The following is a 13,775-nucleotide window of genomic DNA, read 5'->3' as shown; positions in this document are numbered from 1 at the left end:
TTCATTTCAGCACTGCCTTTTCATTGGTGTTTTTTGCTTTATCCTGTGTTAATAAGAAGGATCATGAAGAAAGCGGAATAAGTAGACTTAATAGAACATTCACCTTTCTAAATTAGCAAATCATATCACTTTCTTAGACCTTTTTACTTTTAGTCTTTGCTTTAATAATTGCATTATTTTTCGCATAATTTCCTTTCAAAGAGACCAAATGAGTATTATTTTACAAGAGTTACTAGATTTGTCCAGGTGCGGGGTCTCACGCCTGTAATCCTAGCACTTTGGGAGGCCGAGGCGGGCGGATTACAAGGTCAGGAGATTGAGACCACGGTGAAACCCCGTCTCTACTAAAAAATATAAAAAATCAGCTGGGCACGGTGGCGGGCACCTGTAGTCCCAGCTACTCAGGAGGCTGAGGTAGGAGAATGGTGTGAACCTGGGAGGTGGAGCTTGCAGTGAGCTGAGATTGCGCCACCACTCCAGAGCAAGACTCCGTCTCAAAAAAAAAAAAAAAAAAAGGAGTTGCTAGATTTGCAGCAACCCACCCAATGACATGGTGGTTGGCCAAGTAAATTCACTAACTAGATGACTTGCTCCAACACATCCAACCTGGAATGCACAGGATTAGTATTCTCCCCTCTGCAAAAATAAAAATTGAGGATGGAGTATTAGATGATGTTAGGGAATTATTGTTTATTTTGATAAGTGTGATAATGGTCTTGTGGCTTTTTTTTTTTTTTTTTTTTTTAAAAAAAAGACATGACCTTTTCCTTCACAGTAAGAAAAAGAAAAAAAATGATATAGACAGGATATTAGGTAATAGTATTGTATTGATGTTAATTTTTTGAACTTGGTCATTGTTTTCTGTGTAAGACAATGTTCTTATATGCTGAAGTGTTTAGGGGTAAATGGAGATGAGGTCTGCAACTGACTTCAGAATGGGTCAGGAAAATAAAAAGTTGTAGAAAAGTGTTTGGGGGTTAATTGAAAGATGATTGGCAGAGTATTGATAATGGTTGAAGCTGCATGTTGGGTATGGTAGCTCATTATACTGCTCTCTCAACTGTTGAATATGTTACACAGTTTTCAAAATAAAATGTAAAATGAAAAAATTACCTTATATTGCGTGAGTTTTTGGTATTGTGAAGAATTGAAACTATGAATGATAAACTTCCACAGTGTTGGGGTTTTACTGTAATTTAATTTACTTGGGAATTTTAGACTGATTTGCCTTTCTTGGGAATTTTTTTCCCTAACAAAAAATGCTAAGACCATTCCTTTCCCTTTAATAGAGTAAAAAGAAGAAGAAAACGGATTTTATTCCCTACAGGGATTCTGTACTTACTTGGCTCCTTCGAGAAAATTTAGGTATGTTGACCACTAGTGAAAAGTAGTTATCTTTTTCACTTTGATTATCTTTTGTGGTTAATTGTCCTGTGTCTGTTTTGGAGACAAATAATCTCTAGATATTCATGTTACTACTTGAGTGTTCCTTGCCTGCTTTCATTTTTACTCCTAATTTCAGCTGGTTGGATTCTCTTGGTTTTAAGCCAGGGTGTACTCCCATATCTCATTTACTTCAGGGCATGAACTGTGCTGTAATTGTCTTCCCAACTGCCCATACCTGTTTCAGATTATTGCTCGCTCTTCAAAGTTATTTCAAAAATCCATGCTCCTCTGAGGTGCACAAAATTAGACATTGCCAACCCTTATTCCTCCTCATTGCTGATGTTTTCAGACCTTCGAATCACTGTTCTTCATTCACTTCTACTTTTTTTTTTTTTTTTTTTGAAATGGAGTCTCGCTCTCTTACCCAGGCTGGAGTGCAGTGGTGCAATCTTGGCTCACTGCAACCTCCACCTCCCGGGTTCAAGCAGTTCTCCTGCCTCAGCCTCCCGAGTAGCTGGGATTACAGGCACACACCACCGTGCCTGGCTAACTTTTTTGTACTTTTAGTAGAGACAGGATTGTGCCATGTTGGCCAGGTTCGTCTTGAACTCCTGACCTCAAGTGATCCGCTCGCCTGGGTGAAAGAGTGAGACTTCCTCTCAAAAAAAAAAAAAAAAAGAAATTTGACATTACATTAAATCTTAGGATTTGAGATCGCAACCTCAGATTTGACACATTCCATGAAATTTTTCTTTCTTTTAAAATGAGTGTGACTTGAGATACTCATGATTAATCTTTTTAGGTGGCAATTCTCGGACTGCAATGGTTGCTGCTCTGAGCCCCGCGGATATCAACTATGATGAGACTTTGAGCACTCTGAGGTACTTTGTTTTGATCTCAGTAGCAACGTAGACCACATTGCCATCAGATGTCATTTTGTGATACCATGGATGTTTTTATGCTGTCTGGGTAGTTATTTATGAAAATAATGTTCCTTTCCTCTCGTAACAGGGAAAACTTAGGGAAAAAGTGATTGTATTATAGTAGAATTTACCTCTTTATGGTTTTCCGTTTCATTGGGAAAGGTATGAACTTTTTATTTTTTTATCCCTCATGGATTCCTAGATAAGGCAGGAACTTTTTCATAGGAAAGATTTTTAAATTGCTCAAGTGAGATTTTTGGGTAACTTTTAGATAATAGTGACATTTTCTTATAATATTCATTTCTATAAAAAGAAGTGCCACCCTGCTTGTGGTGTTTGTCGTTATAGAAATGCTGAAGTCGGCTGGGCGTTGTGGCCCCCACCTGTAATCCCAGCACTTTGGGAGGCTGAGGTGGGTGGATCACTTGAGGTCAGGAGTTTGAGACCAGCCTGGCCAACATGGTGAAACCCCATCTTTACTAAAAATACAAAAATGAGCTGCGCATGGTGCCATGCACCTGTAATCCTAGCTACTTGGGAGGCTGAGACAGGAGAATCACTTGAACCTGGGAGGCAGAGGTTGCAGTGAGCTGAGATGGCACCACTGCATTCTAGCCTGGAGACAGAGCAAGACTCCGTCTCAAAAAAAAAAAAAGAAAAAGAAAAAAGGAAAAAAAAGAAATGCTGAAGTCATAATAAGTAATAAAAATTATAGGAATATGTAGCAATATTAAAAAATTACCATCATAGCCAGGTGCAGTGGTGTGTGCCTGTAGTCCCAGCTATTTGGAAAGCTGAAGCAGGAGGATCACTTGGGCACAGGAGTTTGAGGCCAGTCTAGGCAACATAGTGAGACTCTGTCTCTTAAAAAAACAAAAAACAAAATAATTACACAACAGAATGTTCACGAGAAGTTTTTTTTGCTTTTTAGTTTTTGTTTTTGTAATGGAGTCTTTTGCTGTGTGGCCCAAGCTGGAGTGCAGTGGCAAGATTGTAGCTCACTGCAGCCTCAGACATCTGGGCTCGTGTGATGCTCCTACTTCAGCCTCCCAAGTAGCTAAAACTACAGGCACATGCCACTAGGCCTGGCTGATTTTTAAAAATTTCTTGTAGGGATCGGGGGTCTTGTTATGTTATTCAGGCTGGTTTCAAATTCCTGGCCTCATGTGATCCTCCCCACTTGGCCACCAAAAGTGTTGGGATTACAGGTGTGAGCTGCCTCCTGAGGCCTATTTTTTATGTATGAGTAGGTTTCATTACTTTAGTCTGGAACTCTCTACCCTTCTTCCATGAAAGACAGTTGATATAATGGAGTGAATACTATACAGTCTCATAAGTTGGGTTTAAGTCCTCTCGCTGTTATTTATTTCCATTGTGATCTTGCGCAAATCACTTAAATTCATCTGAGCCTTTTTCTTCATCTTTAATAGGTACTATAAAGCTTTATATAGATGTATTATTATGAAGGCTCATAAAATGTAAACACTCAGGATATTTGATTTAAAAATAATAGTATGTTACTTATGAGAAGTAGAACATATGAGAAATGACAAGAATGAATTTTCTTTTTGGATCTAGATATGCAGATCGTGCAAAACAAATTAAATGCAATGCTGTTATCAATGAGGACCCCAATGCCAAACTGGTTCGTGAATTAAAGGAGGAGGTGACACGGCTGAAGGACCTTCTTCGTGCTCAGGGCCTGGGAGATATTATTGATAGTAAGTGAATTAAGGATCATTACAAAATCTAATCCTTTCTTCTTCAAGGTTCTTATTCAGGGTTCTTATATTTAAAATAAACTTCAAGTTAAGGAACATGATGAAGCTAAATGGTAGTGAAAATGTTTTTGTTTTTTTTTTTTCCTTAAAAAACTCAATGGAAATGATCTCTAGATTCCTTTATGTAGCATATACCAGGCTATCCATTTGAACTCATGAAATTAGTTTTTAAATCACAAATATGTCGCTAGTATTTTTTTTAGAATTCTATTTTAGATCAGCAATGAAGTTTATTTGGAATTTTAAACCTGTTATCACTGAGCAGTTAATTACTTCATAGAAATGTTATTTGAAATTTTGGGTTTCGTTTCATGGGTTACTCTGGATTAGTGTAGTGGCAGTAATACAAGAAATGCACCATTCAAGCCTACCTTCAGATAAGATTCTCCTTTGAATGGCCCCCTCCTCCTGTAAAATGATGGATTGCCTCCTGCTGTCTATGAACATATGAAGGGGAAAAGTTCAATTCCTGTGAAGTTCAAGAACTACACTTCCAGACAGTATTGTTTTACGATGTTGTATTAAAATGTATCTTAAAAAAACTCATGATGTGCCTATACAATGGCTTATTCAGAAGTTCTCTAAAGTGAGTAAAATGGATTATTCATATATGAATAGAATATAGGTTGGTTTAGTAAAGCATATTTTTATTTTTTGAGTGTAAAATTAATATTATATTCCTTAAAGTTCTAATAAGATTTTCAAGGCCTCTTCTAGTTTAATTCTTCTTATTGATTAGAGTCTGAGTTTAGATGAATACCATTTGTAAAATTGATACCATATTCTAAATATTAACTTTCTCATCTCCCCAAATGCCAAAAAATGCTCTGTTCCCTTTCTGTGTCACTGCTGAACCTGAACTTTGACCCTTCTCGTATTTTCCCTCCTGCTTACCTTCAGTTGATCCATTGATCGATGATTACTCTGGAAGTGGAAGCAAATGTGTGTATTTCACATATTGGTTATTTCCAGTACTCTGACTTGCTAATCTGCCTCTGCTGGATCAGCCTTAAAATGAGCTTTGCATGCCAGCAATCCTTACAGAGAAATCCCAGACAGAGCATAGTATAGAATCAGAAATAATCCTATTTTTGCCCTTCTTCATTTAGCAAACTAATTTTTGCTGAATTTCAGTTTGTGGCTTGAGTGAAGTAGAAAGGCTTGAGAATCTCTTGCTGCGTCTACTCTTCAGTTTTTCCCAGTGTGATTAAATTAAATCCAAAAATCATAGATGATGATAGCAACTGGCACTTACTAATTGTGCATAATATGCCAGGCCCTATTCTAGGCACCTTGAATATAGTCTCTTTTAATTCTGTTAATGGCTTTGAAAATATTTTATTATGTCCATTTTACCAATAATCATTTTCAGTCCGCAAAACTATCTATGATTGAAGAGCTCTGTAAATGTTGGGCTGAGACTCATGGGAGCTTGTGCTAAGTTGCTTTTCTCCATATCTTCGGCCTCAGATGATTAGATAAATATTTTTTCCTTTTTTTTTTTTTTTTTGAGATGGTCTGATTCTGTCACCCAAGCTGGAGTGTAATGACGTGATCATGGCCCACTGCAAGCTTGAACTCTTGGGCTCAAGTGATCTTTCCATCTCAGCCTCTTGAGTATCCGAGACTACAGTTGTTTACTGCCACGCCTGGCTGATTTTTAAATTTTTTGTTTGTAGAGATGGGGGTCTTGCTATGTTTCCCAGGCTGGTCTGGAACCCCTGGCCTCAAGCAGTCCTCCTGTCTCGGCCTCCCAAAGTGCTAGGATTACAGATGTGAGCCACCACACCCAGCCTTTCCTCTTTTCATAAGTCACAAATTAAAATAACTTAGGTGTCTAAAATGACTCAAACATTTTTAAAGAATCACATGTACCTCGTTATTCTCTCCATATATATCTTAAGTTGGTGAGGAAATTATTTCTTACCCTTTTAAGGTAATTCATCAAGAAATTGTTATCTTAGAAGAAAAATATCTTGATTTTGGGGTTAATTTTTAGATTCGTACTGAGTCATTTCTTTTTTTCTTTTCTTTTCTTTTTTTTTTTTTTTCTTTTGAGATGGAGTCTTGCTTTGTCACCAGGCTGGAGTGCAGTGGTGAGCTCTTGGCTCACTGCAACTTCCTCTGCCCGAGTTCAAGCAATTTCTCCTGCCTCAGCCTCCCGAGTAGCTGGGACTACAGGCCCACACCACTACGCCCAGCTTATTTTTATATTTTTAATAGAGACGGGATTTCACCATGTCGGCCAGGATGGTCTCAATCTCTTGACCTCGTGATCCTCCTGCCTTGGCCTCCCAAAGTGCTGGGATTATAGGCATGAGCCACTGAGCCCGGCCACCTGAGTTGTTTATTTCTACAGTAAGGCATGTAATGAGGCTTGGCAGACAGTGAGAAAATGCATAGGAGAAACCAAATATAGCCCTGGCTGTGGTTATGAGGTTAGGGCTTAAATACACTATAATGTCCTGATACAGAAGTGACTCTTGGACTGCAGCAGCTCTGTCTGAGATTTCCAAAGCTCAACGATACTGGTGTAGAAAAGGTGCCGCCTTCTTTTTGCTTTTGTGCTCAAGGTGTTGCTGCTGCCAGCTTGTTGCCTACCTCTTTTCTTAGCAGCTGCGGCATTTCCTGAAACACCACGCATGACTAAGTTTTAATTCTATATTCCTGAGGGAAAGCAGCCCTGACTACTTCTCAATTTCCATCTTGATCTAATTCTCTTAATTCCTTTTAGGGCTTGCATGTGACCATTGGACCTAAACTCTGTCCATCCTGGTCTTTTCCCCCGATGGTTAACTTTTTGCTCTAATCCCTATCCCCCTTTTAAAAGATGCCTCTTTGCTTGTTTCCCTGTGTTCTGTATTTGCAGATGGTGGTTTTCAAACTGTCTTGAAGCAACCACTGGCTTTAAGGGAGTTAAAAAACTGGCTTTAATTAAATAGTAGAGATGAGTAGGCCCAGGGAAAACTAATAGTATTTTTTCCAACTGTGTGTATTGACTCATCTCCTTTAAGGAAAACTTACATAGTTTTGATATGAATTTTAATTTTTCAGATTCAAAAATGAGCTAATTTTAAAGTTGGATTGCACCAATACTTATGGTTTACCTTTGGTATCTTTTTGCAAAGGATGACTAATGAAAGAAAGTACAACAGCAAATCAGTAAATTTTGTTGTTTGTGGCTTAAATTTTTTTTTCTTTTACCAATACTGAGTTTAAAAGCGAAATTAACCGTTCTATTAGAGACTTAGTAAATGGAAGTATGTTCCTAAAACTTGCATTTTATACTAGGAAGCAGGCTTAGCAGTGACCCATGGTTGTACTCTTAGGCTAATTAAGGGCCTTAAATTAACAAATAATCGGCCTTATTTTTTGCTTGCTCTGACTGAAGAATGGAACCTACACTAAAACTCATTCATCTGCTAATTATTCTTCCCTGTTGAGGCAATCAGTTAGTCCTGACTTTTTAACCAGGACTTATACAAAATTCCTCTCATTTCTATAATTACGCTTTTTTATTTAAGACATATTAAAAATCCTTTTAGCATGTTGAAATGTTGCCATACAAAGCATACTACTCAGTGCACAAACTTTGTTTTAACCATAACATTTTCTTGGAAATTTTTGCTGAAATTACATAAAACACTGAGCCAGACCAATATGGATTATTATTAATAAATAAATGATCATTGTTTTCCCCTTTACAAACTACTGGAAAAGTGTAAATCTGAAGACATTGTAGACTAGGAGCACTAGAAAGACGAAATGGAAGGTATTTTGGTTTTTTTAGGGAGAGTGCCTAAGCAGTTTCCTTTGAGGCTCTGGTTTATCCCCCTGCAAGATACAGTGTTAACCTACATTGGAATCTTTTAGTTTGTAAATGCACAAATGATTCTGAACCTCTAGGATACCACTATTAAAGACAGACATGTTTTAGAACTGCCATCTAGAACAGTTGTAACCTGTGTTTGTATTATAGCCTGTCTTTGTCTTGGCGCTTTAATGCTGTCCTTTCTTACAACAATATTCCTTCCTGTCTTTTTTTCTTCTGCTTCTTTCCCTTTTCCCTACTTTTTCTGCCTTCTCTTCTTTCTATCTCCCAGATCTGAAAGATTTTCAGAACAATAAGCATAGGTACTTGCTAGCCTCTGAGAATCAACGCCCTGGCCATTTTTCCACAGCATCCATGGGGTCCCTCACTTCATCCCCATCTTCCTGCTCACTCAATAGTCAGGTGGGCTTGACGTCTGTGACCAGTATTCAAGAGAGGATCATGTCTACACCTGGAGGAGAGGAAGCTATTGAACGTCTAAAGGTAAGTAATAGTTCACACTGAATACAAGGTATTCTATATAGCTCCACAAGGAAGAACTAGGAGTAAAAATCACTAAGATTTCGATTCAGCATATGGAGAACTCTCTGACTCTTAGAGGTGTCCTGAAGATTGAATTTTCTGCTTTGTAAGTTAATTTCTTTTCACTAGAATGCCTGAGTCTGACATGGTCAGGCAGAGTTGGGAGAGGTGCATGGGCAGGTCATAGGCTGGCAAGGCAGAGTAATGGATTAATAGATGTGTACGTTAATTCTGGGGTAGTTCATCAAGTTACAGTGAAATTGTTTTGTTAGAAATTTATTTGGAAACGTTTGGTTTCATTCGAAGATGGAATTCTGTATAGAGCCATGCTTCTGTTAATAAAGATAAAGTTTGGGCCGGGCATGGTGGCTCACGCCTGTAATCCTAGCACTTTGGGAGGCTGAGGCGGGCGGATCACGATGTCAGGAGATTGAGACCATTGGGAGGCTGAGGCAGGAGAATGGCGTGAACCTGGGAGGCGGAGCTTGCAGTGAGCCGAGATCGCGCCACTGCACTCCAGCCTGGGTGACAGAGCAAGACTCTGTCTCAAAAAAAAAAAAGTTTGAACATTTGAGTAGCTTTTCCAGGTTTATTCAGATACTTATTAGGTTATATCTTCTAGAAGTTCACAGAAAACATTGATACCCTATGATTACTGTGTAGGAAGGTTATCTCCTCCTACACTGGTACCCATGGGGTCGCAGGGCCATAGCTGCATGTATGCAGATTTGGCCTATGGCTCCCAGCTTTGCTGTTGGAGGTATTTCCCAGCCTATTACTGGCTCTGTGAGGTTCGATCTCACCTCTCTGTATGAATATGAAAGTTAAGAGCAACAGAGCCTTCTGACTCATAACTGCTTCTCTTCCTCCTCAATTCATTCAGTGCACAGACAGTTATCACCTGCAGTGCTGAAAGATAGTTTGACCCATACCTTTTAACCATTGTGTTTAAGAGTGCTGGAATAGGGGGCACAGGGAGGACAAGGAACACTTTTTAAGAGTCTGAAAAGTTGCAATCATGCTGCCAGCCAGCAGTCCTCTTCACATTCGCTCGGTATTCCCCTTGACTGCCGCTCATGCAAGGACATTAGAGAACAGTGACACATTGACACATTTAATAGGTAAAAGGCTTGCTGAAAAACTCTTTAACACTAAAGTGAATTAAGCTTGACAATTGAAAATGTCAGATGCTCTCATTTTAATTTTCATGTGAGGCTGGCAAACATTTTATCTGAAGAAAGAGGTTCTGCTTTTTCTTTCTTAATCAGCCTACCTTTTCCCTTGACATTTTACTCATTTCAAAAGTATAGTGTGGGCCGGGCATGGTGGCTCATACCTGTAAACCCAGTACTTTGGGAGGCTGAGGCAGGAGGATCATTTTAGCCCAGGAGTTTAAGGCTGCAGTGAGCTATGATTGCACTGCTGCACTCTAGCCTGAGTGACAGAGTGAGATTCTATCTCAAAAAAACATGCTTGGCCAGGCGCAGTGGGCTCAAGCCTGTAATCCCAGCACTTTGGGAGGCCGAGATGGGTGGATCACGAGATCAGGAGATCAAGACCATCCTGGCTAACACGGTGAAACCCCGTCTCTACTAAAAATACAAAAAATTAGCTGGGTGTGGTGGTGGCTAGGACTACAGATGCAAGCCACCACGCCCGGCTAATTTTTCTATTTTTATTTATTTATTTTTTGAGACAGAGTCTCACTCTGCCGCCCAGGCTGGAGTGCAATGGCGCGATCTCCAGACCCTGCAACCTCTGCCTCTCAGGTTCAAGTGATTCTTGTGCCTCACCCTCCAAGCAGCTGGGATTACAGGCGTGCGCCACCGTGCTCAACTAATTTTCTTATTTTTAGTAGAGATGGGGTTTCACCATGTTGGCCAGGCTGGTCTTGAACTTCTGACCTTAAGTGATCTGCCTGCCTCAGCCTCCCAAAGTGCTGGGATTACAGGCATGAGCCACTGCGCCCAGCTTAATTTTTTTGTATTTTTAGTAGAGATGGGGTTTCACTATGATGGCCAGGCCGCTCTTGAACTCCTGACCTCAGATGATCTGCCTACCTTGGCCTCCCAAAGTGCTGGGATTACAGGCGTGAGCTACCATGCCCAGCTTTATTTTTGTTTCTAAAGCATGTTTTTGTTTTTGTTTTTGTTTTTGAGACGGAGTCTCACTCTGTCGCCCAGGCTGGAGTGCAGTGGCCGGATCTCAGCACACTGCAAGCTCCGCCTCCCAGGTTTACACCATTCTCCTGCCTCAGCCTCCCCAGTAGCTGGGACTACAGGCACCCGCCACCTCGCCTGGCTAGTTTTTTGTATTTTTTAGTAGAGACGGGGTTTCACCATGTTAGCCAGGATGGTCTCAATCTCCTGATCGAGGCTGAGGCAGGAGAATCCCCTGAATCCAGGAGACGGAGGTTACAGTGAGCTAAGATTGCGCCACTGCACTCCAGCCTGGGCAACAGAGCGAGACTCCATCTCAAAAAAAAAAAAAAAAAGAAAGAAACAAAAATAATGTTCTTGTTTCTTCCTTCAGAACATGTAAGTGGAAAGTGGTGAAGTTCTGCAATACCTAGCAAAGGGAGAAAGAGTGAGAAATCTTTCCATTAAATGTTGTAGGCTGCAGGGTAATTTTTGCTGTTGGTAAAATTGACTTTGAAATTTTACTAAAGACCTTAACGAAGAGGAGTGGTAACTACACATTTTCTCACTATAGGCGTCAGTGACCATGTCGGCTTTGCAGGGCTCTTTTTAGAACCAGAGTTAAAAATAGGGAGCTCCTTGGGAATGAGAAGTAAAACTCCCACTTACTGAGTCCTTAATATAAAATGTTCTTTTTCTTTGGGGATTTTAAATCGTAACTATTTGCTTATTAAAGCGTTAGCGCATACGCTTGAGATTACCCTTTCCTTTGACATTCATCTTGATGTAAAGGAGAAATTTCTCCCTAACTGCCAAGTGGGACCAATTGAAAATAATGTCACGTTAGGAGTCAAGACATTAACCAGACTCTTTAAGAATCAGGTTACCCAGTGTCTTCCAGATCATTTCTAGGGAATAACACTGTCATTATTCAGGGAACTCTTCCTCCAACTTCCCTATGTCCCACTAAAGCAAGACAAAACAAAACTGTATTACTTCAATCAGAAAACAAATTTTCTTTGTTTTAATTATTTCTTACGCCAAAATAAAGAACTCTTCGGTTTTCCCTAGTTTTATTCTAGAAAGAAAAGAGCTTCCTTAGGGCTTTTTGTTGTCTTGGGTTTTTAATGCAGTGTGGTAGTTCACTGAAGCATAAGCGCCTTAGTTCTGCCCTTATTTTGTGAATGGTGAGAATTCCTTTCGGGTAAACCTGCATTTTAATGCTGCAGGCAGATAGCATCTTTCATCCAAAGCTCCAGGGCAATGTTTGTACAATAGAAATGCTTCAGAATATCTAGGAACTGGGTTCCTAAGGCATGGTAACTGTAGGAGAAAAATATTATACTGGAGAACAGCAATAGAGGAGGTTAATTCATTTTCCTAACATTTTATTTCCCTTTGTTTCTTTTTGACTTTAAAAAAGGTCAGTTGATTGGATACTGTTTTTACACCCAATGTTGCTGTGGCTTTGTTCACTGGATAGCCTTTTTGCATATGTTAGGTATGCACATCACACCATTGTAAATATCTTTTCTGTTTTTTGAGACGGAGTCTTGCTCTGCGCCCAGGCTGGAGTGCAGAGACGCAATCTCGACTCGCTGCAACCTCCGCCTCCTGGGTTCAAGCAATTCTCCTGCCTCAGCCTTCTGAGAAACTGGGATTACAGGTGTGTACTACCGCACCTGGCTAATTTTTGTATTTTTAGTAGAAACTGGGTTTCGCCATGTTGACCAGGCTGGTCTCAAACTTCTGACCACAGGTGATCTGCCTGCCTCGGCCTCCCAAAGTGCTGGGATTACAGGCGTGAGCCACCATGCCTGGTCTTCCTGTCGAATAAGGTTTTAAACATGCAGCTGTAGCCACAGCTCTCGTGTTTATTAGTCTGGCATCACAGTCAGTACTGTGAGTGCCGTTGCTTAGACTTAGCCTATAAATATCCACAAATATCCATTACAGAAGCAGGCAAGGGCAAATGCTGTGCTAAGCACCCAAGGCCACATTTGGAACCCACTTAGGAAGTATGCTATGTTCAGTACGGTAAAACCTTGGTGATTCAGTGGCTTCAACAAATGTTCTGTGTAGTAAGTGTTTTTCATGGAAATATTTCTGACTTGTCCTGGTGATTTTTCTGTTTCCTTAACTAAACCATCAAGAAGAGATTAAATTGTTTAGCTATATGAACATAATTTATTAACCAGTGCTGTACAAATAGCTAGAGATGCAGACAAATATGATGTGAGACCAAAGAGTGAATGACACCTGAGCCCGGCATTCCTCAGAGCTTAAAGAAGAGTTCCTGGTGTCCCTCTGTTTTTTGGAATTTTTTTTTTTTTTTCAAAGAAAGGGAGGAGGATTAAAGGTTTATCTCCTCAATCCCTCATTTCTGAACCATGAATCCACATTTCAAGTTCATCTTACATTAGGCCCCTAGAGTGGGGTATGGGAAGCTCTGGACACCAGAATGCCTACCTGCTGGCAGAATGAATTGATGCTCCTGAGACTGGATGCTGTTTTGCACTTGGCTTCCCTATTTTATTTATACTAAGTTTGCTACTCAGGCTTGAACAGAATATCCCTCACTCTTTCTTAACTTAGGGTGAACTGTTTCATAGAATGTTTACTTGAAAGCCTGTTGATCCTGCTTTATTTGAAGAAAGAACAGTGAGTCAGCAAATAGCTCTAGACCTGGCTCAGTGAGTAGTGTGGCCTCACTTAGCTTCTCTGGTCTGTTGGAACGCAGTGGCGCCATCTTGGCTCAGTGCAACCTGTGCCTTCTGGGTTCAAGCGATTCTCCTGCTTCAGCCTCCCAAGTAACTGGGGCTACAGGCACGTGCCACTGCGCCCGGCTAATTTTTGTATTTTTGGTAGGGATGGGGTTTCGCCATGTTGGCCAGCTGGTCTTGAACTCCCGTCTTTGGTCTAGTTTTCTTATCTCTAGAATGGTTCTGGAATAAATGATTTCGCAGGCTTTTTTTGGCTCCGAAGTTGTGCTAATGTGACTCACAGTTAGTATTTTCTCTAAGTTTCCCTCAAAGTTTTTAAAAATAGCTTTCTAGACAACCTCAAAATTGCAGCTGAAAACTGTAATAAAAATAAAAGTTATACCTTACTCATTAAATCTCTTTTCTACAAAGAGATCATGTTCTGATTTACTCTTCAGATGGTAAGTAAAATTAGATAAGTCATATTAGAG

At 40.1% G+C, this 13,775-nt stretch overlaps 1 protein-coding gene across 32 annotated transcripts in view; it reads left to right on the top strand.

Moving 5' to 3' along the window:
* KIF1B (kinesin family member 1B) overlaps positions 1-13,775 on the top strand; it is a 177,546-nt gene that overhangs the window by 65,726 nt on the left and 98,045 nt on the right. For 10 of the 32 annotated variants that reach the window (XM_045387470.2, XM_074020647.1, XM_074020635.1 and 7 more), the window contains 5 exons: positions 1,290-1,365; positions 2,189-2,267; positions 3,888-4,030; positions 4,991-5,032; positions 8,194-8,405. In XM_045387470.2, coding sequence (XP_045243405.2) covers positions 1,290-1,365; positions 2,189-2,267; positions 3,888-4,030; positions 4,991-5,032; positions 8,194-8,405 — 552 coding nt within the window. The remainder of the gene's footprint in view (positions 1-1,289; positions 1,366-2,188; positions 2,268-3,887; positions 4,031-4,990; positions 5,033-8,193; positions 8,406-13,775) is intronic. The other 22 variants (XM_045387517.2, XM_065534466.2, XM_074020651.1 and 19 more) reach the window with 3 other exon arrangements.

This window comes from Macaca fascicularis, chromosome 1, assembly GCF_037993035.2.
Source record: "Macaca fascicularis isolate 582-1 chromosome 1, T2T-MFA8v1.1".
In the NCBI taxonomy this organism is placed as follows: Eukaryota; Metazoa; Chordata; class Mammalia; order Primates; family Cercopithecidae; genus Macaca; species Macaca fascicularis.
Note: the sequence above shows the minus strand (reverse complement) of the source record. Positions and strands in the feature narration are given on the sequence as shown.